A 22099-nucleotide genomic window follows, 5' to 3' on the forward strand; every position below is an offset into this window, starting at 1 on the left:
AAAGGTTTAAAAAAGATATTATCAACTTTTGTAAACGATGCAAAGATTGTCAATTAGTCGCATACAAAAAAACAAATGAAAAAGTTCCAATGAAAAAAATGCCCATTTTCGGCAAACCATTTGAGAGAATTTCAACGGACATTGTAGGTCCACTTCCGAAATCTAGCGCGGGAAACAGATTCATTTTAGTTATCAATGATCTGGCCACGAGATACCCAAAAGCTCTCCCAATGCGAACAGTAAAATCACCGAAAATCGCAGAAGAATTAGCTAAATATGTCTCGCGTCACGGAATCCCGAAGGAAATTTTAACAGATAATGGAACCAATTTTATATCGACATACATCCGAAAATTATACGAAATTCTCGGTATTAAAGGTGTTAACTACTCCATTCCATCCTCAAACAAATGGAGTGACAGAAAGATTTAACGGAACCCTAATTAGTATGTTGAGACGTTTTGTAAGAGATGATGTAAACCAATGAGACAAAATGCTTCCTTATGTCCTTTTGCATACAGAGAAACTCCACACCAAGCTACAGGGTGCTCGCCATTTGAATTACTATATGGGACAAACCCGAGGGGGGTGTTAGACATTTTAAAGGAATCATGGGAGAACGAGGAGCAAAATGAAGAAACAGTGATAACCCACTTGCCATTACTATAAGAAAAACTGCATAAATACCATGAAATTGCAAAGCAAGCACAGGGGGGATATGCAGAAAAAAAGAAAACATGGTACGATAAATCCGCCCGAATGCGCGAATTCAAAGAAGGGGAGGAAATCCTCATTTTATTACCAGATGGAAATAATAAATTGGAAGTAAGATGGAAGGGACCGTTTAAGGTGAAAAAGAAAAACAAATTATGTAAATTATATGATAGAATTAGAGGGGGCAAGAAAAAAGGAAGAAGTTTACCATGTGAATTTATTGAGGAAATTTAACAAGGAAAATGAAAAAGAAAACCTCAAGGATCCGCAAAAGCGCTGTCTCATGATTTCGACTTCAGAACATGACGAGGAAAGTACCCCTTTAGGTACAATGAACCCGGCAGAAACACATATAAATGCCATTGAAAGAGTTTCGGCCGAAATACATCTGAGCCAGGCTCAGAAATCTCAATTGAATAAGTTATTCACGGAATTTGCACACGTATTAACAGACCAAATCGGAAAAACAGAAAATGTAGTACATACGATACTATTAAAGGTCAAGAAACCAATAAAACAATACCCGTACCGAATACCGGAAGCAAAAAGGAAAGAAATGAAAAAAGAAATTGACCGAATGCTCGAGTTAGGGGTGATAGAACCATCAAATTCAGAATATGCAGCACCAGTCGTATTAGTCTCGAAGAAACATGGATCAATTCGGTTTTACGTAGACTGCAGAAAACTGAATAATATTTCCGAATCAGACGCGTACCCAATACCAAGAATGGATGAAATTCTAGAGTCAGTTGGCTCCGCAAAATTTATATCAATTTTAGACTTGAGAAGGGGATATTGGCAAGTGAAAATGGACCCAGATGATTCAGCCAAAACTGCCTTTATTACTCCATTTGGGTTGTACCAATTTAGATACATGCCATTTGGACTAAAAGGGGCACCAGCAACATTCCAAAGGCTATTAGATTATATTTTAAATTCCTTACCATATACAAGAGCCTACTTGGATGATATTATAGTATTTTCGAACTCGTTCAATGAACAGCTAATCTAAATGGAACAAGTATTAACCAGGCTGAGGAGAGCAGGACTAACTTTGAATGTAGAAAAATGTAAATTAGTACAGACACAGACAAAATACCTGGGACACAAAATAGGAAACGGTATAATAGCCCCATTAAGGGAAAAAACAGAAAAAATTAGAAACGCAGCACTTCCGACCACAAAGAAAAAAGTTCGGTTATTTTTGGGGTTGCCACGTTACTATGGAAAATTCATACCAAATTTTGCAACGATTGCTACACATTTGACGGAGTTAACAAGAAAGGGGGCCGTATACCCCATTAAATGGTCAGAAATTGAACAAAATGCATTCAATAGACTGAAAGATGCTCTTTGTAGCGAAAGAACACTGAGAAATCCAGATTTTTACTTACCATTTGTGCTACAAACTGGAAGTTCAGATTATGGATTAAGGGCAGTTTTATCCCAAAATTTTGAAGATGGGGAACATCCAATCATATTTATATCCAGAAAATTATCAAAAGCAGAATTAAATTATAGCACAATTGAAAAAGAATTTCTTGCGATAATTTATGCGGTCAAAAAACTGGACTATTGTGTATATGGACGAAAATTTACAATAGTGACAGATCACAACCCATTGAAATGGCTAAATATAATGAAGCCAGATAACCGACGATTAGCACGGTGGGCCCTGTGCTTACAGGAATATGATTTCGAAATAAAATCAAGACCGGGGACAGATAACAGAAATGCTGACGGCATGTCCCGATTGTTAAAAAAAAAGAAAGAATAATATAAGTTAAATTAGACGGGTTGTGGCTACCTAATACCATGTATATATATATGAAAAAGATAATAATTGTATATTTTCTCCATTGAATAGATGTCGATATTTTGGGGTAGGCCTAAACGTCTGCCGACGGAGAAGGAGGTAAAAGAAGCCTTTATGGCACAGGACATAGGATGTCTCAAAAATCGGACAAAACCGCAAATGATCCCTATGGTAGAAATGAAACAAAAGCAACCAGTAATAATGCCAGACCGAGTAGTGATGGGGGGACCCCTTGTAGGGTACACAATATTTAAAGCAGACATCGTCGCATGGAAAATTACCCCTCCAGAGGGAAGGCTTGTGGAACTGGCAAAACACCTTCACCGGAGCAGAAATCATCTTGCGGTGAAGGAGATGTTTCACCGCATAAAAGAATATGTGCATGTTCCCAGCCTCAATCAAATTTTAAAGGAATCGGTGGAGGGGTTTGGCTGTTCGGCGTGGAAGGAAGAGTCCCTTCGAAAACGCCAGCTGCCGTCCCATCACAAAGGTAAAAGAGAGGTAGGGACCCACGCCAGAGCAGAAACAAGTAGATCCCAAAACCCTCCACCGCATTCACGGGGAATGAAGACACGTCTGACTGGACGGGGGGCTGTGCCTGAACGTCCATCGTTATTAGGAATAGACCACCCAATATTCAACTACCAAATCCCCCGAAGGCCGCAGGCTGAGCCCGCGCGCCCTTACGTCAACCCTCTTCTTCCCCCTCCAAATCGTAACACCCGTCCGCCCACCACACACATTCACCCAAGCACCACTCCTTATTTACACCCCTCCCCAAATCGTCACTACCAACCGCATTCTGCATCCATTCGCGCCCTAATAAAACCCCACCACAATCCCAACACATCACCAGCCTTATCTGGAGTGGCCCTACAAAGGCAAGCTTCGAAAGGAACGACTGTTACAACCCTAAAACCAAAGTTACCTCCTATATCAGCCACGCCAAAGATTCATTACCCCGCTATGGATATTCGGTATCCTGCTACTGCAACTACAAGCAGTGCAGAGATTAATTATCCCGCCACGGATATTTGATATCCGGCCGAAGAAATGAAACCTCTGCTCCCTGTATCAACCCCCCTAATCCCCCCAGAAAAATTAACTGATAGGGTTCTCCTCGAAATGTTCGTTGACCGTCAGGAGAGTCCCGAGGACGACATCCTGCAACTATTCCCAACGGAGGAGGAAGAGAAACTGCTAAAAATGAAGAAAACTTCATAGTACCCCACACTACTCGGCAAGGCAGAAACCCCCGCATGGTAGGAGCTCTAAGGAAGAAATAAACAGGAAAACCAGAGCAAGATGAAGAAGAAATTTAGTCTTTATTTTAATTTGATTTTATGTCTGAATTTCCAGCCAATCCACCGGAGATGTGGGCCATTTATCTTAGGAGGGAGGTGTTGGAACCCTTGGTCCCAGTTTGTTTAGATAAATGTCCCTCCCTGATTCCTTTCTTTTGGCCCCTTAATTATTTTCCTTCCCCGAGTAATAAATATTAATTTTCCTTTTAATTTGTGACGCCATTTTGGGTCCTCTTAATTGCGTAGTTGCTTAATAGAGCACGAGGTAAGAAATTGCGCAGTTAGGGAGGTTGACCAGTAAGTTAGTAAGTCCTAGGATTGGCTGGAAAAATTCATTTACCACCCCGTACCCCATGTCGCAGACACGCGGCTAGCGGAGCGGGCTGGGAGAAAGAATTCCCTTTTTAAGTTCAGTTCTTGTATAGCGTGAATTGAATACAGTAAGACTTTTTCTTATACTATGTACTCTTTTAACTTTTCAGCCTAGGTCGAGTCTAGAGATAGTTAAGAAATAGTTAGAAATCTTATCGGCAAACCTTGGCTTTTAAAAGTGGCCCTGGACCATCCGATCACGCTAGTAGATACGGAACCGTTGGAGTAACCGCGGAAATCCCACTATTCTGGGCCGACGAGGGATCTCCCCCTCCAGTATATGGCATAACAACTCTTTGCGCCATTTTTGCCTTTAAAAGTGGTGACCCCCGTACATCCTCCAATAAGTGGTGCCAGCGGTATAAGTTACTCTCCAATACTCCCATTGAAGATATCTGGCGCAAAAGGTTGTTTGCAATTTTAGTTCCTTTTTCATCTGCGAATATTTGTTTTTCTCTTTTAAGAATATTGACCTAACTGAAATATAACTCAGGCTAACCTACCACACCATTTAGATGTGGCAAAACCGTGTAAATACCCAAACTGAAAACGATTTTGAAGAAGGGAAAAAATGATTTCAATAGAAGGTTTCATAAGTAATTAGTCGCCGAATTCATGATCACTACTGAATTTCTTTTGGGTAAAAAAATTCGAATTCTCAATAAGCAAGTTAAAACAAGGAAAAATTTACTCAAATAAGAATTCAAACTTAAGACAAACAAAAATTATAGCGAATGAAAATATCAAGCATAAAAAAAACTCGGCTGTTTAAATTGGACACGTGTTAAATTGTATTCAAAAATTAGAAGCGATAATAAAGGTTTAAACAATAATTAATTGAATTTGATAGTGAATTAAAAACAGTAACAGCAGTTAGCATTTATTTCTACGGTTGCTTCTTCATATGGTTCACTTTGACACTGAACACGCCAAAAATTAGCGGAATTCTAATTTGGTCTTAGCACAATTCCGGTGCTGCACATCTCTATAATTTTTCGTCAAAAGCTCCAACAAATTATTTCATTTAGTGCCTCGTGATTCATTTTTAAATGAATCACTTTGACACTGAACACGCAAAAAAATTAGCGGAATTCTAATTTGGTCTTAGCATCATCCTGGTGCTGCACAACTCTATAATTTTTCGTCAAGAGCTCTAACAAATTATTTCATTTAGTGCCTCGTGATTCATTTTTAAATGAATCACTTTGACACTGAACACGCAAAAAAATTAGCGGAATTCTAATTTGGTCTTAGCATCATCCTGGTGCTGCACAACTCTATAATTTTTCGTCAAGAGCTCCAACAAATTATTTCATTTAGTGCCTCGTGATTCATTTTGAAATGAATCACTTTGACACTGAACACGCAAAAAAATTAGCGGAATTCTAATTTGGTCTTAGCATCATCCTGGTGCTGCACAACTCTATAATTTTTCGTCAAGAGCTCTAACAAATTATTTCATTTAGTGCCTCGTGATTCATTTTTAAATGAATCACTTTGACACTGAACACGCAAAAAAATTAGCGGAATTCTAATTTGGTCTTAGCATCATCCTGGTGCTGCACAACTCTATAATTTTTCGTCAAGAGCTCCAACCAATTATTTCATTTAGTGCCTCGTGATTCATTTTGAAATGAATCACTTTGACACTGAACACGCAAAAAAATTAGCGGAATTCTAATTTGGTCTTAGCATCATCCTGGTGCTGCACAACTCTATAATTTTTCGTCAAGAGCTCCAACAAATTATTTCATTTAGTTCCTCGTGATTCATTTTGAAAACACTTGCCAAGATTCCAAATCCAATTTCGGTGATGACTTATAACTACTTGAATTCTTTTCATTCCAGCTAAACTATTTTGATCTTTCAATAGAAACAATTTCCCTTTCCGATTGCTTTAAGGCAAAAAAAGAAAAAAAAGGCAATTGGCACCAGGGCGTCAGTGAAATTGAATTGGAATAGGGCCAATTACCGTCACATGTTATCGTTATCATTATCTGATGCTGTAACATACATGTGTCAGATTTGATCTTTCAATACAAAATTCATCAAAACAAGAACAGAAACAGGTTGGACTGACGAACATTTTGACAACTACGTTCGAATGGCCGTTACTATTTCTTTCGGGGATGTCTTATTTAACTTAGCAGATTAACACTAACTTCCCAAAATATAGACCAACTAGCACACAAATACTACAACAATCACTATTTTTTGGTACCCCCGCTCTCCTGGACAAAAATTCTGGATATGGTCCTAGTTTTGAGCTTGACATTAAAAAATTCTGGGATATAAAAAAAGAATTTCATCCATCATATCGAACTTCGATTTCCTGACGAAAATATTGTTAACTTGTTAAAATCAGAAGCATACAAACAAAGGTAGCAAACATCCCTCTGATTTAAACGAAAGGATGTATGATTTGACAAACCTGTCAAGTAGCTCACAGCAAAGTTTGTGAGCAAAAGGTAACTCAGTTGCTTAAACGCTTGACAACCACTGGTCTATCACTTCAACCTAAATTTTTTTTGTATTTATCCTCGTCGTTTCTTGGTCAACAGGATATATCCACACTAATCCGGAAAAATACCCCGGGAAATCTGGTAAAATTCTTACGCAATCAAAGCGTAAGACAACTTGTCCTAACTTTTATTTTCCCAAAAACTTTTGATAAATAGCCCTGGGCTAAATACACGCATAGTTACGTGAAATTTTAGGATTTTGTACCAGGCCCCAACATGGCTCAACGAGCAGCATATTTTGGAAGTGACGTTGACTCCTGCCTGGTGAGCAGAAACTTTCAATATGGCTGACAAAATTTAGCTGACATAGCAACGTAAAACATACAGAAGTTTAATTTACTGAGAAACAAATATTAGCCAATCTTTGCAAATAATTCATTTCCATTAAGATCAATACCCTGGTCTTTTCGGCTTTCGAGCCCGTTTGACAGTTAAATTTTTTAAGCTTTTATACAATTCAATCAACTTCGTCAAGCAAACTTCGTCAACTGATGATGAAAAACAGAACATTTTTGACACAGCCAACACCCAACAGGGACGCATGCAGTACAGCCCCCGACCTGTCATTGTGACCTTAGTTTGCCCTAGACAAGCAGTCGGGTGTGGAGAAATAAATCTACTTAATATACCACTGAAATGAAGGATAGAGTAAAACAACGCTGTAGCAGCTACCTGCTATAGTACGCAGCATATGCTTTCTTAAGAACAGATTAGTAAGTAATTTTTTTATAAATTATTTCTTTGTCATTTACTTGCAAAGCCTCATTTATAACTCAATACTAATCATTAACGACATTAATACATCTTTGGAGTGCATTGTTGACTCCTGGTAACACATATTTTCTTTATTAGCGGTTCAATTTCGAATATAGACCTTCCTCTCATAGATCACCATATTTTGTTTTTAAGCCTTATGGAACAGTTTAAGAGTCAAAGACAACCACCAAATAGCTATATATTGCCGTTTTCTATACAACAAATTAGAATTGGCTGGACCAAGAGAGCAAAACTTTCCCCAAAAAGGAAACATGCCTACAGTCAAGGCCGTATCCAGGATCTTTTTTCGGGGGGGGGGGGGTACATAAAAAACCTCAAAAAACGCATAAAAATTTGTTTATATCCGTTTTTGTTATGTTTTTACGAGTCAGACAAACATTTAGGAGGGGGGAGGTTCAACCCCCCCCCCCCTGGGTACGGTCTTGCTTACAGTAACAAAAAATTACATCAAAAGCACAATGTAGAAAACAGATTGTCAGTAAAGATTCAGTTTTCCAATATTAGGGACTAAATCCTTTCTAGAACCAAGTTTCTTTTCACTCCAGTTTGGATTTAATTGTTTTAGCCAATCCAGTGCTCTCTTTGCTCGAACTTTTAAATAAATCCAAGTGCCCTAGACATATTTTGCCCGTGTGTACCTGTCCTTTAGGATATACCTATCGAGTCGGGTATCCCAATGTTTACAAAGAACTTGTTATTCGAAAGCCTCTCGTACAATCAAAAACAATGGGTATAAGCACAGAGTCTATTCTTATGACCAGTACATTCCCATTCCCATACATATTTTGCCCGTGTGTACCTGTCCTTTAGGATATACCTATCGAGTCGGGTATCCCAATGTTTACAAAGAACTTGTTATTCGAAAGCCTCTCGTACAATCAAAAACAATGGGTATAAGCACAGAGTCTATTCTTATGACCAGTACATTCCCCGCTTAATCTCAAAAGTTCAAATTTATGCACCAATATGTACCTTTATTGAGACATACCAGAGCAGCTTCATTCCTTTTGTCTACAAGTGCCTCAACAACCGATTTCTCATCTTCGTGGCATCCCCCCTCCCTGGTTCCAAATATTTAATTTTCACATGTGCCTACTATTTTCTATTCGTATGTGTGTATGCTTAAACATGTTTCTGTTCCTTTTTTCCTTTTTTTTACTGGAAATTTGCAATTAGCTGGAAATACAAATCCTGCTCATTGCAGCTTCACTTCTGAAACTTTAACTCATTGTTGGATGCATGATTATCTTATCTTGATCCACTTCGGCCAATAGTATAATATGAACTGTTTGAATGCGACTAATTACATACATAATTATGCAATCTTAAAAAAACGTGAAGAGTTCTGAAAAATAGTCCTTTTCCAATTCCCTCCCTTTCCAGAAAAATTTGTAGGGTGGACCCCGTTCCCCTAAAACATTTATAATGTTGATAGTGGCGGACACCGCTACCCGTGTTTCTGCTATAGTCTCTTGAACGAGGGAACACAAAATCCAAACTGCACCACCCCTTATTTAGATTCGATTTCATGAAAGTTTTAACTGTCCCAATTTTCGTAACAGAATTCAGCTCCTCCTAGTGGCCACCTAGAATTCAGCTCCTCTCTAACAGAACCTCTGGTCTAGGGCATGACGTATCCGGTTTAAAAATCCACTATGCATTCACGTTCGATCCTTTAGTTGGTGACTGGATTATTTCTGTAGAGGTTAACAGAGTGAACTCTTAACCGGGGCTCTTTACCCCACTCGTCGTTATTTGAAATTGTACGTGCCCAAATATCAAAATAGACTAAGCTGGAGGATTGACTATAACCAATAGGGATCTGGGATAACCTATAGGAGTAACCAGTCTGGAAGATGGAGCCGCACGGCATAATAGTAAAATATTCTACTGGCATGTTAACAAATTGAGACGGAATAATCAATCTGAACTTGTCCAAGTTAGTGAGAAGGAAAGAGTTAAAAAGAGGTGGGCAGAACATTTTGAGAATGGTCTAACCTGTGATGGAGTTACGCGAAAACATAGGGAAAAGAATGAAAAAGTTTGTTACTCTGAATGTGAAGAAAGACTTAGATGAGGAAGAATTAGTGACGGTACTTAAATAATTGAAAAATAATAAGGCTCCGGGTGCTGATATTGTAATAATCGAGTTTTTCAATTATGGCGGTTAGAAGTTAGAGATGAGTTACTGAGGATTACGAATTTGGTTTTTGAAAAAAGCGAAGTACCTAGCAATTTTAGGAACACTCTAATAAAACCACTCTATGAGAAAGATAATAGCGTGGTGTGGTAAGATAAAGTGAGTCAGATAATTATAGAGGCATTGGCTTGGTTTCTTTAGGAAACAACTTAGTATGAAGATACCTTTTAGACTTAGAAATGCTGTAGATAAACTTTTAAGAGAAGAGCAGTGTGCTTTTAGTAAGGGAAGAGGAAGCGTCAACCAAATCTTCACTATTAGATTAAAGCAGTCCCTGAGTCTTCAAACCCCTTTAGTCCGGCGTTTTACAAATTATGAGCAAGCGTTTGATTCAGCTGACAGAACAGCTTTAGAGAAGGTCCTATCCTTGTATGGTATACCAGATAATTACATTCAAGGGGTTAGTGCTATGTACGAGAATAACATTGCTGTGGTTAAGGTAGGAAATACAGTTAGTGTCTAGAGTCGAATTAAATCAAGAGTTAAGTAGGGTTGCGTCCTATCCCCATTTATTTGGATCATTTGGTGAAGTTTAAAGAGACTCCTAAAGAGAACAGCAAAGGCAATGGTATAGCACGGAATCAATTGGGGAAGTAAAACTCCTAGACTTATATTATGCTGATGATTGAACCTCTCAGATGAAAATTATAGCATAATGAGTAAATGTTTTGATGTTTTGTGAATTCAAGGTTCAAGAATAGGTTTGAAAATTAATTTTCAGAAGACAAAGGGGTTAAGACTAGGGATAACTGGATGTAGGCACCTTCACTTACCTAAGTAGTAATATTAGTAAAGACAGTGGGTACCTGAAAATGTTAGAAGTAAAGTAGCCAAAGCCCAGGGTATTTTTCACAGTTGAGGATTTGCTAGGTGTTTTCAAGAGAAATTGCCTACGGACTGCTTGGGGTATCTGACTGAATGACCGTAACTCAAACAGTAACTTGTATAAAAAATGTGGTTCAATCCCGCTTTCTAAGGCTATAATGAGAGAAAAGTTAAGATTGCTAGGACACATTCTGCAGATGAAGGATATGGCAGATTTCTAAAGATTGTCGTTCTTGGCCAACCATCTAGGGCCATACGAAAAGCAGGTTGTCCCCGAATGGAGTGGGAGCATGTCATAATGGGAACGTATTGGGAGGATGTAAAAGAGGGAGGCTTTGAATAGATTGTGATGAAGGAGGAGCGTGCGTAGCTGTGTTGGCCTCAGGCGGCTTGGTACTGCGGTGAGTTGTTAGTAATAGTGTTAGCAGCGGTAATAAATTACATGCAATCAACATATTCTAAGCGAATCTTGATGAAAATGCAGCATATAATCATTTGCCTCCATAACTCAGAGGCTGCATACATTTTAATTTCTTCCGCAGCCATTTAAATCAAAAATAATACAAGGACCGTTCAGAAACACGACATACTAAAAGAATTAGAGGAAGTTATGCCACAGTTTTCTTAAAGAAATTTGTTAAGTAAAATCCGAGGCAAAAAGATTTACAGTTAGGGCCAAACGCTACTCTTTGTGAACAGCGATTCAACCCCAACGAATATTTATAGTTAAAGGATAATTTAGGTGGCTGTCATGGGCTTAAGGATGGACAGAGGTTAGATTTCTAAAAAAGAAAAGAAATATATAGCCCGAGAGGTTAAAAAACATTGGGCACTTCAATTTAAAATGAAATAACACTAAAAAATGGAGGACCTGCAGGGACGTTTCTACTTTTAATTATAATACAAGATTGAAAAAAATATATTGGAATCAGTTAGGCTATCTAGTGGTAAATATAGCATGAAATTTGAATTTTTGCTGCAGTAACAATTAGACAGTTCAGTCACTGCTAGTTCTAGTCCGCTCAGTAAATCAACTTTCATTACTTCAAATCTAAAAAAAAAGTTAAGAGTTAATCAAGGAAATTGTTGCAGAGACGAAAGAATAAGACAAAGACATACCTTTACAACCAGATCCATATAGCCTTTGGAGTCATCGCTAGAAACAGGGGTGTATGGGCGAACAATAAGTTGATCGTTGACACGAGCCGAAAGATAAACATGGGCACCAACAGGCAGTCCTATTAAAAAATCACATTCATTATCATAGCCCTACCCGGGGATATTGCCACTCTCCTCCTTTAGTCAATATACAAAACAAAAGAAAAAATTGAGAAAGTACGGATTTCATCGTGAAGAAAGCACACAAAATAACATTTCAGAAAACTTTCAAGCAACCTCCACCTTGAGGAATTTGGAAGTTTCCTTATTAATAAATATTTATTGATTTAGAATCTATAGAAACTCACGATTTTTCCTCTTTGTTACTTCGTTGTTTTTATCTATTCGTCATGTTTACAGATCATGGAAAGATAGTAAATGCTAACAGAGAAAGGCATCAAATTAGCCCAGTTGCCTCCTTGGCTAAAACATGAAATATGGCAAATGTTAAATAGAGAAGGCACGAAGCTCTCAGGAAAAGAGCCGCATCCAAGATTTTTTTCGGGCGGGGGGGCTACAAAAACTTTAAAAAACGGATTCAAAATTGGTTTATATGCATTTTCGTTATATTTTTACGAGTCGGACAAACATGTCGAGGGAGGGGGGTTGAAACCCTCAACCCTCCTCCTGGATACGGCCTTGTTCAGGATATTCATGAATGGCTTAAAGGGAAAATACTTATTGATTGGCTCTAAATATAGCTTAGAAACTCAAAAACTCAATAATTGAGGAATTTCCATAGTTGAAGAATTGCCAGACTTCAAAAATTCCAAACTGGAAAAGAATTTCAACTCCACAAGTCAAATTGCAGTACAGAATTTAAGACTTTAAACCTGCGACATTAGAAGGTTCAATTCGTGATGATTTTTTTATTAAATAAAATAATTCATTACGACTTTATTAATGTATCAGTTTATATATGACTATGTGACAAAATCGACTAAAATACTTTTTAGCAGAAAGCAAAGAGGGGTATTGACAATAGAGCAAAAATTAGCCCTGTACCAAGTAAATTTTAAAATCAATGGAAATAAGTTAGAACTATCGAATTAGAAATTGCCTAGAATTACCGAAAGGATATTAAAATAGCACCCTAAATTCAGAAGACATGCTGATGAACGGTATCACATTCTCCCCCAAACATATATGCAGCATATATAAAGTAAACCACATATACATAATAAACCACTTTTGGGGATTTAGGTACCCCTTCTCCCCCACAAAAAATCCACTGACCTTCCCCCTAACAACTGGTTACCGCACAATGAGTCATTAATAAACGTTATCTTTGTATGGAATGCATATTTGTTGAGAGATGAATGCAGCAGGGCAGTATGGCCTACTTAGATCACTTTCCGATAGTTTTAACCGATTGGCCGTCTCATATTTTCAATCGATAGTGTATTGGCCTTATTTGGGCCAGTATTGATGTTTCGCAGGAAACATGACAAACATCGGTTCTTTGCTGTGATTTCTTCCCATTTAAAAAGGGCAGGAAATAACAACAACATATCAGTGACTATCATTCTCGGGAGAAATATGAAATTTTCTATTTTGTAAATAGGGGATTTTGTAGACAGAGGGCATCCTATCGAGTGCTGTCAGATATTTGATCGTGCAATTTTTATTGAGACTACGCTACTTTTGGGTTTGTTTTCTATAAGTATGCACTTCCTTATTCTAATGCAATTTTGGTGGTTAATCAGAAATTATATAATTTTCAATATTTGAAATTAGCATTTAAAGATGATTTTTTTGAAGCAGATAGTGCTATCACATTCAGTTTGTTGAAGCTTCAGTTTATATTGACGACAATTCCTTTTTGCCTCTTTACACGTTCATTTGCCTCTTTACACGAACAGCTTCATATGCAGCCTCTTTGGATGATTTCCTTGAAAAGCAGTTCCTTAAACCTCCTTATATCCTTCAAATAAGTATAAAGGTACCTCTACAAAAGTCGAACAAGCTCAAGAATAATTCTCAAATTGTACAATAATTAAAGTTCCATAATCACCAACGAAACAAGCTATGGAACTGTTAGTTTCCCTTTGTTCTAAGAAAATACCATAATTACCCATGTACCAAAAATTCCACAATTACCAGCGAAACAAGCAATGGAACTGTTGGTTGTCCTTTGTTTTCAAAAGGAACCATAATTACCCGTAAACCAAAAGTTCCATAATTACCAGCGAAACAAGCAATGGAACTGTTGGTTGTCCTTTGTTTTCAAAAGGAACCATAATTACCCGTAAACCAAAAATTCCATAATTACCAGCGAAACAAGCAATGGAACTGTTGGTTGTCCTTTGTTTTCAAAAGGAACCATAATTATCCATAAACCAAAAATTCCACAATTACCAGCGAAACAAGCAATGGAACTGTTGGTTGTCCTTTGTTTTCAAAAGGAACCATAATTATCCGTAAACCAAAAGTTCCATAATTACCAGCGAAACAAGCTATAGAGCTGTCGGGTGTCCTTTGTTCATATAGTGATAAAATGTGAAACTAGACTAAGAAACTCTTTTTAAGCCAATTGCTTTGGTGAGAAAATGCCGGCTACAAATAAGATTGTAGCTACAACTAGGGATGCTTACTTACAAACCACCACTTGGAATAGTAACTCTCTATTTAAGTGAATACATATACTAGTGTAGATTATGCGTAACACTTGAATGAGAATATAACTGAGTGACGTGAATATTTTTCGCGATCAAGGGTAGGGAAGAACGGTCAAACTGCGAAACACTTTTTATGCCTATAACTCAGATATGGAACATACTAGAAAAGAAAACTCACCAAGAATGTGATTAGTAGATGGCAGTGCAAAACGAAATCTCCGAGTGTCGGGACTGATTTCTTCTTTTTCAATAAGCTTCAATGGATATTTGGCAGTGGGGTCTAACAAGGTCTTGGGCGGCTGGGGTTTTTCATCTTTCTTTCCCCTTGATAACAGAAGCTTTGCTATCACAGCAGTTACAACTACTACAGCTAGGCTTACGGCAAGGGGTAAAGTCTGCAAATTGGATTTAGAATTTACTTTAACGAAAAACGACTGCAAGCGAGTAAACAACGATTAAAAGGGAGAAAATATTCCCTTCAACGGCCCAACTTTTTTTATGGGGGAAGCAAGAAAACAACAATCGCGTATTTTTTACAGATTAATAGCCTTAATAAATGCCAAATAATATGGAAAAAGGCCTTGCAATAAGCGAGCGACTAAACAGCCACCACGCTTCCAACAATAAAGACTGAAATAATTTCAATCAAGCAATCCCTTTAGAGAAGCAAACTTGAAAAAAAGGCTTTGTCTTCTTCAAACCCTTTAGGAGTCTTTGCTAGAAAGATGCTAGATTTTGCAAAAAAGATGAAGCGCAAGGAGATCAACAAGAAAAAAACAAAGCAGAAAAAAATTATTTTCTAATTTAATTTTTATTTGTTAAAGAAAGCCAATAGAGAATAGGTCACGCAAAAAGGAAAAGGCCACGCAAAAAGGAAAAGGCCACCCAAAGTCATTTCTCCTAAGGAGATACAGCAGGAAACAAATAATATTAATCTTTGTCCTCTATCCTTATTTACTGGCTCTCAGCCATGGAGACTTTAATCAAGCTCTTTACAATAGTAGAAGATTGGAAACTCCCAACACCGCAATATATTGCATTTATTATTTAGTTTTGGAGGAAATGTAGCTACTTAGACTAAGCGGGGTCTGTTAACTCTCAACTTCTAATTTGCCTCAAAGTCGGTTTTGGGATTATTCTCATACTGTTTAAAACCCGAAACGATCAATATTCTCTTCTGCGAAGAAATAATTTTTCTGCAATTTAGCATTTTATGAATCGTGGATACAGATTATCAGAGTTATTTCAAGGCTTTCTTGGATCCAAGATTTTGTATGTTAGGTTCTAATATTGAAGGCAGAATTTTAGTCCAAGTTTTTATAAGCTTTTCAATTTTACTGGTAGAGTAGAGAGCTATATCTGAAAGCACTATAATGCGAAAGAACTAACCACGTTGTTTCTTGTGATAGCTAACTTTTGTCTGCTAAAATATGCTGCAAGAGTGGAGAAAAGAACCCACTAGCATAGATCACATTCTAAACAATTTTTGGATTATGCTTCTGACTCTAACTGTAATTAGCATTCTGATGAAGGGCCTTTCATCCCTCTCGCCCGAACATCAATTTTAATATGATTAAAGTTATAAAGAAAAAGAAATCAGGCGGATCAGCTAAACTTTCAACACATGGAACACAACAAGAGGTTCCAAAACTAGCGTATGCGCTGGGGAAAGTCTGGGAGGGGGAAGTTCCCCCCCCCAGAATGTCAAGATCAATGTTTCCCCTCTCCCGTCAAGAACAAAAATAATAACTAAGAATAAAAGGTGGCAAATATAATAAACTATATGATTTACTATATCTTACTAATATAATCATACCTGAGCATCCAGCATTTTGTGCACACGGAGCCTGACTATCAATAAACAATCATAGAAAACACTTTTAGTGGTATCTTATCAAAGGTAATTAAATATGATAAGGAAGGACTACTTGGCACACACGCGATACTCTTAATGAACTTTAGCTATTCAACCGGCCAGAGACTATTACAGTCAAGATCCTTTCTATTAATTACAAAAATATCGACTCGTCTTCAGTAACCAGAAGAAAAAAAACTGGCAACTGGTAAGAATATACTTGTGTCGTCACGGATCAAGTACTTTCTCAGATTAAAAGCCGCAAAAATACTTCTCAGCACTAAAACATGCCGAAAATTACAGGACTTTGTTGTGACAAAATTCTAACTTTTATTGCGGAAAACTGAACTTTTCAGTTTTTTTTAGATAAGTTACATCATGGATGGGTAGTAGATCCCTGCTTCATGAGGGGTTAGTCCAAATTCTGGCATCCAAATTAAGCCTTTCTCAGTGTCTGTCTAGAAAATCGAGCGATTATCAAAGGAAATAATATTTTAGCATTGTAACAATGTCTCTTTTTTTAGCGCTGGCAAATTATTGGATTATCCTAAAATGATGATTAAGGACTAATTTACCCAATAACATATTATTTAGATACTTTGGGCAAGTTCTATATGGCAGGATGTCGGCCATTCCAGAAATATCTGGGGTAATTAGGAAAGTGCTTTTACTAGTAATTTACCGAAAGCATTTTTCAGTGCAACAAATCCAGTTAATGTGTAATAGCAAGTTTTTATTGATCAACCACTTTTCAAAACATCTGAAGGACAAAGACGCACCTTAAACCCTTCCATTCTTTATTCATTGCTAAAAATAATTCTGTCCCCTATCAACTGCCCTTGTATTTGAGAATTCGTTCTTGAAGCATTTAGGACATAGTTCAAACTTCATCGGTAAGAACGGAGTTCTAAGGAAGGCGGCAGCCTCCTCATACACAGAATAACATTTTTCTTCGTTATTAAGTTTTAACGTCGCTCTTTACTTTCGTTCGAAAATAATGTGTTTTTTGATGCTCAGTCTCTTGTCGTTTTTTACCATATCCAGGGTTACTTTGAGTACAGGGAGGGCTGCCGACCTCTAAACTTCTGATTCTTACATTATATATATATATATATATATATATATATATATATATATATATATATATATATATATATATATATATATATATATATATATATATATATATATATATATATATATATATATATATATATATATATATATATATATATATATATATATATATATATATTTAACGTTTTGGAGACGGCTTTGAGTCCTGGTGTCGCTGGTTATTTGGTTTGGAATGGAGATCAGTGGCGAGAGTCCGTAAGTTCGGCCAGAGTCGACCCAGCTCTTAATGGGTACCAGGAGAAATCTGAAGAAGGTAAGCAGAAAGGGTGTGCGAAACCACCAGATGCTGGCCCGCAGCCCCCTATTGCACTTCCCGGATAAATGGCTATAAGACACGTTCGCTACCCGCACACTATCGCTACCCGTCATAACATCGACACGTCATAACATCAATTTTTTTTTCATAACGAAAATCCGTCAGAACCACTAACCGTCAGAACGCCGACAGTCATAACATAGATAGGCTACGTCATAACATCTAAAAACATTTTCATAACGAAAATCCATCAGAACCACTAACCGTCAGAACGTCGACAGTCATAACATCGACACGTCATAACATTTAAAATTTTTTTAGATCTTATGCCGTGACGATGTTATGACTGTCGACGTTCTGACGGGTAGCGGCGATTGTGACTGCCGATGTCCTGACATGTAGATGTTATGACTGTCGATATCCTGACGGCTATGACTGTCGATGTTCTGACGGATTTTCCTAGTCGACGAAATGACGTTTAGTGCACGTGACGGTTAGATGAAATGGTAGCATCCATCTTTTCTGGGTATAGCCTTGGAGTTGTTTTTGTTTGTATCAATTAATTCATGTTAAACATGTACCAGGTGTAAACAATATTGTAAACGAGGTACGCAAAGGATTAGGAAAGAGGAGTTGGTGTTGGTAGCTTGGCCTAGATATGAGTACAAATAAATTATTCCCTCTCAGTCTCGGAATGTAAACTTGGTTTCTACAGTGTTACATGAGTCTCGCTGCAATAATTGAGATACTCTAGAACATTTTGTTTTACTCACGTATTAGGTATTAGTTAGTTTGTTTTTAATAGCTTTAATTCTTATTTCAGTACGAAGATTATACAAACATTGTACTGATATTACAAGTTATAATTTTTTTTGAATTTCTTTTAAAACGATAGAATTAAAAACCATAATTCATTTAAAATAAAATCATGCTCTTTTTTAACCCTTGTATTGTGTTCACTTTGTCTTAAGTATTAGGTACAGGTTATTTTTAGCACTTTTTCCTACATTCACTTATTTTTTTTTATATACATATTTATTAACCGGCAGAGTTTGATGTCTGCACGCTACTCCAACTCTTTTTTATTCACCAGACTCGGTTTAAACCGGTTACACGACGGAATCAAACAGTTCGTGGTAACGTTTAACGTTAACGTTTTCGTGGTAAGTTTCATCAAGTTTAATCTTACCCATCACAAGTTACGCTCCTGAGAAAATTCAGCTGATTTTCCAAAAAAGGGGGGAAGACCCCCTAAAAGTTATAGAACCCTAATGAAAATCACACCATCATATTCAGCGTATCAGAGAACCCTACTGTAGAGTTTTCAAGCTCCTATCTACGAAAATGTGGAATTTTCCATTTTTTTGCCAGAAGAAAGATCACGGATCTTTCCAGTGATCTTGAAAGATCACCCAGTGGTCCTAGAATATCGTAGCAGGGCTCATTGGAACGTAAATTAAAAGTTCTAGTCCCTTTTTAAGTGACCAAAAAAATGGAGGGCAACTAGGCCCCCTCCCACGCTCAGTTTTTCTCAAAGTCATCCAATTAAAATTTTGAGATAGCCATTTTGTTCAGCATAGTCGAAAATATAATAAATATGTCTTTTAGGATGACTTAATCCCCCCCAGCTCCCAGGGGAAGGGCTGCAAGTTATGAACTTTGCTCATGGCTTACATATTGTATTGGTTATTGGGGAGTATACAGAAATTTTCAGGAAGAATTTTTTTCTGGTGGAGGGGGGGGGGGCTAGAGGAGGGGGTGACTCGGGAGAATCTTTCCATGGAGGATGTTTCCTGGGGGTAAGGGACATTTCTATGAAGGGGGCGGCGGATTTCCCAGCATTATTTAAAAGACGATAAGAAATTAAATTGAAAAAACAAGTTTTTTCAACTAAAAGTAAGAAGCAACATTAGAACTTAAAACGAACAGAAATTATTACGTATATGAGGGGGCTCTCCCCCATGTCAATACCTCGCTCTTTACGCTACAGTTTTTTTAGTGCTTTCAAAAGAGCTATCTATTCTAATTAAACAGCCTTTGTGATTCAGGGGTTTGTGAATTAAAAATGTTTTTAACTTTTAATGTAAAGAGCGTGGTATTGACTAAGGGTTTATTGAGCGTGGTATTGACGTGGTATTGACCCCATCATATACGTAATAACATATACGTAATAAAAAAAAAAAAAAAAAAAACAAGCGATACGGCTCAATAGTAATCGAAACTTTTAAAAACGGAATTTTGATGTCAATAAATGTATCAAAAGAATGGGCTTATAATGCTGATTCTGAATATATAAATTTTATTAAGTTTAGTATTACTCATCAAAGGCTACGAGCCTGAGAAAATTTACCTGATTTTTGAAAGAGGGGAGAAACATCCCCTACAAGTGAAATAATTTTAATGAGAATCACATCGTCAGATTCAGCGTATCAGAAAACCCTATTACATAGGTTTCAAGCTCATATTTGCAAAAATCTGCAACTTTGTATTTTTTGCCAGAAGAAAAATACACGAATATAGAAGTTGGTTACGTAAGTTAATTTGTAAATTACGTCAGAACCAAATTTAGAGACAGCCATTTAGCAAAAAAAAACTAAACTTTTTATACAATTTTTTTTTACTTATTCAATGACGGTGAGCCAAAATAAAAGCTGCATTAACTAAAAAACGATCAGAAATTAAATAAAAAAAACAAGTTTTTTAAACTGAAAGTAAGGAGCAACATTAAAACGAACTGAAACTATTCCGTATATGAAAGGGGCTGTCCCTTCCTCAACGCCTCGCTCTTTATGCTAAAGTTTGACTCTGTCTCACAACTCTATTTTTTATAACAATAAAAAACTTTAGCGTAAAGAGCGAGGCGTTGAGGAGGGGATAGCCCCTTTCATATACGGAATAATTTCTGTTCGTTTTAAGTTTTAATGTCGCTCCTTACTTTCAGTTTAAAAAACTTGTTTTTTTTTATTTAATAAAGTTAAGAGCCGTATTCATTTATCTTACCTTAAACCCAAAATAAGGGTGTATTTAGTTCTTTTTTTAGACATTTTTAGTTACAGTGAAACTAAAAAATTAGTAGATGACACAAATAATTAGAAAAAGCAAATTGTCATATTTAATTGTTGCTAAAGACTAATGTCACTAAAAAACTGACATAAATCTAAATCATACGCCAACAATGACTTTTAGACCAACGTCGTAATCAGTAATTCTGTCGACAAAAAATAGTCGACTATAATAATCAGTACTGCGAAAAATAAATGTTTGAAAATCATACTACTTGTTACATGGGTTCCAAGTGTACAGCAATTGCGAAACGTACCTCCAAGAACAACCGTTAATTTTCAAAGGGATTTAAAAAAATTTGAGACAAAAAGGGATCCCTCTCCCAAAAGAAACATAATATGAACTCTGATTATTTTGATTTTGACGTACATCAAAATCAGTCTTGAATTAACGAATCCTAAAGAAAAACGATCAACAATGGGTTTTTTTAAGGCCAACCATTGGAAAACAAAGCGAATACTTCGAGAGGACAACCGTCTCCCTTCTTCGGCGCGAACAGAAAATTTCAAGGAAAATGCCAAAAAATGTGCAAAGACAGACATCTTATTTTATTTCATTAGCATTAACCGAACTTGACTTTTTAGAGAGACCCATAAAATGGGATTGTAACAACAATTTTTTGGTCCCTAACCAGGTTGCAAAAGACAACACCTTAATGAATTACATTGCTTTAAGGAGTATTCAAAGACTAATTTGAAGAGTATTCTACCAAACAGAGTAATTACATTTTGAGTCTGGACAAGAGCCCAAAACCAAAAAAAATCAGAGAATCAACGTGAATAACAAACCCATATAAGCCAAAAATTAGAAGATAAATAAAATTCAATAAAAAAAAATTAAAAGAACAAAAAGCCAAAAACCTAACAAAAAAGAGGAGTCACTCACCAATACCTACGACTAGCAAATAAAATTCAAAAAAGTTTCACTGCTCTCGTTGGATACTAGTGAATGACAAGTATTTTTGATATTTTCGCTGGCCTTAAAAAAAACCGTTTTTGATCTTTTTTTAGGATTTTTATTATGACAGGTCAGTGTGGTTTAAGAAATTATCTAAATCCTGAGTTAACTCAATTTTGTTTTTTCGAGCTTAGCTGTACTCCAGGATGAGGTCAGTAGCTATCCCTGCGTTCAATACCGCTTATTACAATCCACTGCGTCACTGACAGCCAATGGAAACCAATTTCTTTTAAAGAAAATGCTTTTCATTGGGCGTCAGTGGTAAAAATCAATTGCAATAACCTACTTTGAACACGGGGCATATCTTCAGAGCTTACGTCAAAGTATCAGTAGGTCAATATATGGTAACTCGAGGCACATTTCACATTCTTCACTGGATACCTTGTTGTATCTTTTGCTTGTATTATTGAGCCTTCTTAATATTGCCCTTTCGATTATATGGAGAGGGTAGCCATTTCTAAATAAAATATCTTAAACGCGATCTACTTCAGGCTTCAGTTCCAGTTCTAAAGAGAAAACTCCTGTA

At 36.8% G+C, this 22099-nt stretch overlaps 1 protein-coding gene across 2 annotated transcripts in view; it reads right to left on the reverse strand.

The window, feature by feature from the left end:
- LOC148951949 (NADH-cytochrome b5 reductase 3) overlaps positions 1–22099 on the reverse strand; it is a 62128-nt gene that overhangs the window by 18914 nt on the left and 21115 nt on the right. The window contains exons 1-3 of one of the 2 annotated variants that reach the window (XM_089089437.1): positions 16122–16256; positions 14484–14700; positions 11649–11767 (exon numbers count right to left, since the gene is read on the reverse strand). In XM_089089437.1, coding sequence (XP_088945563.1) covers positions 11649–11767; positions 14484–14700; positions 16122–16136 — 351 coding nt within the window. In that variant the 5' untranslated portion in view covers positions 16137–16256. Of the gene's footprint in view, positions 1–11648; positions 11768–14483; positions 14701–16121; positions 16257–22099 lie in introns of those variants that run through there. The other variant, XM_089089436.1, reaches the window with a different exon arrangement.

The sequence above is a fragment of the Artemia sp. Qi Xiang Cuo genome, chromosome 5 (assembly GCF_049724085.1).
Source record: "Artemia sp. Qi Xiang Cuo chromosome 5, ASM4972408v1, whole genome shotgun sequence".
NCBI classification, from domain to species: domain Eukaryota; kingdom Metazoa; phylum Arthropoda; class Branchiopoda; order Anostraca; family Artemiidae; genus Artemia; species Artemia sp. Qi Xiang Cuo.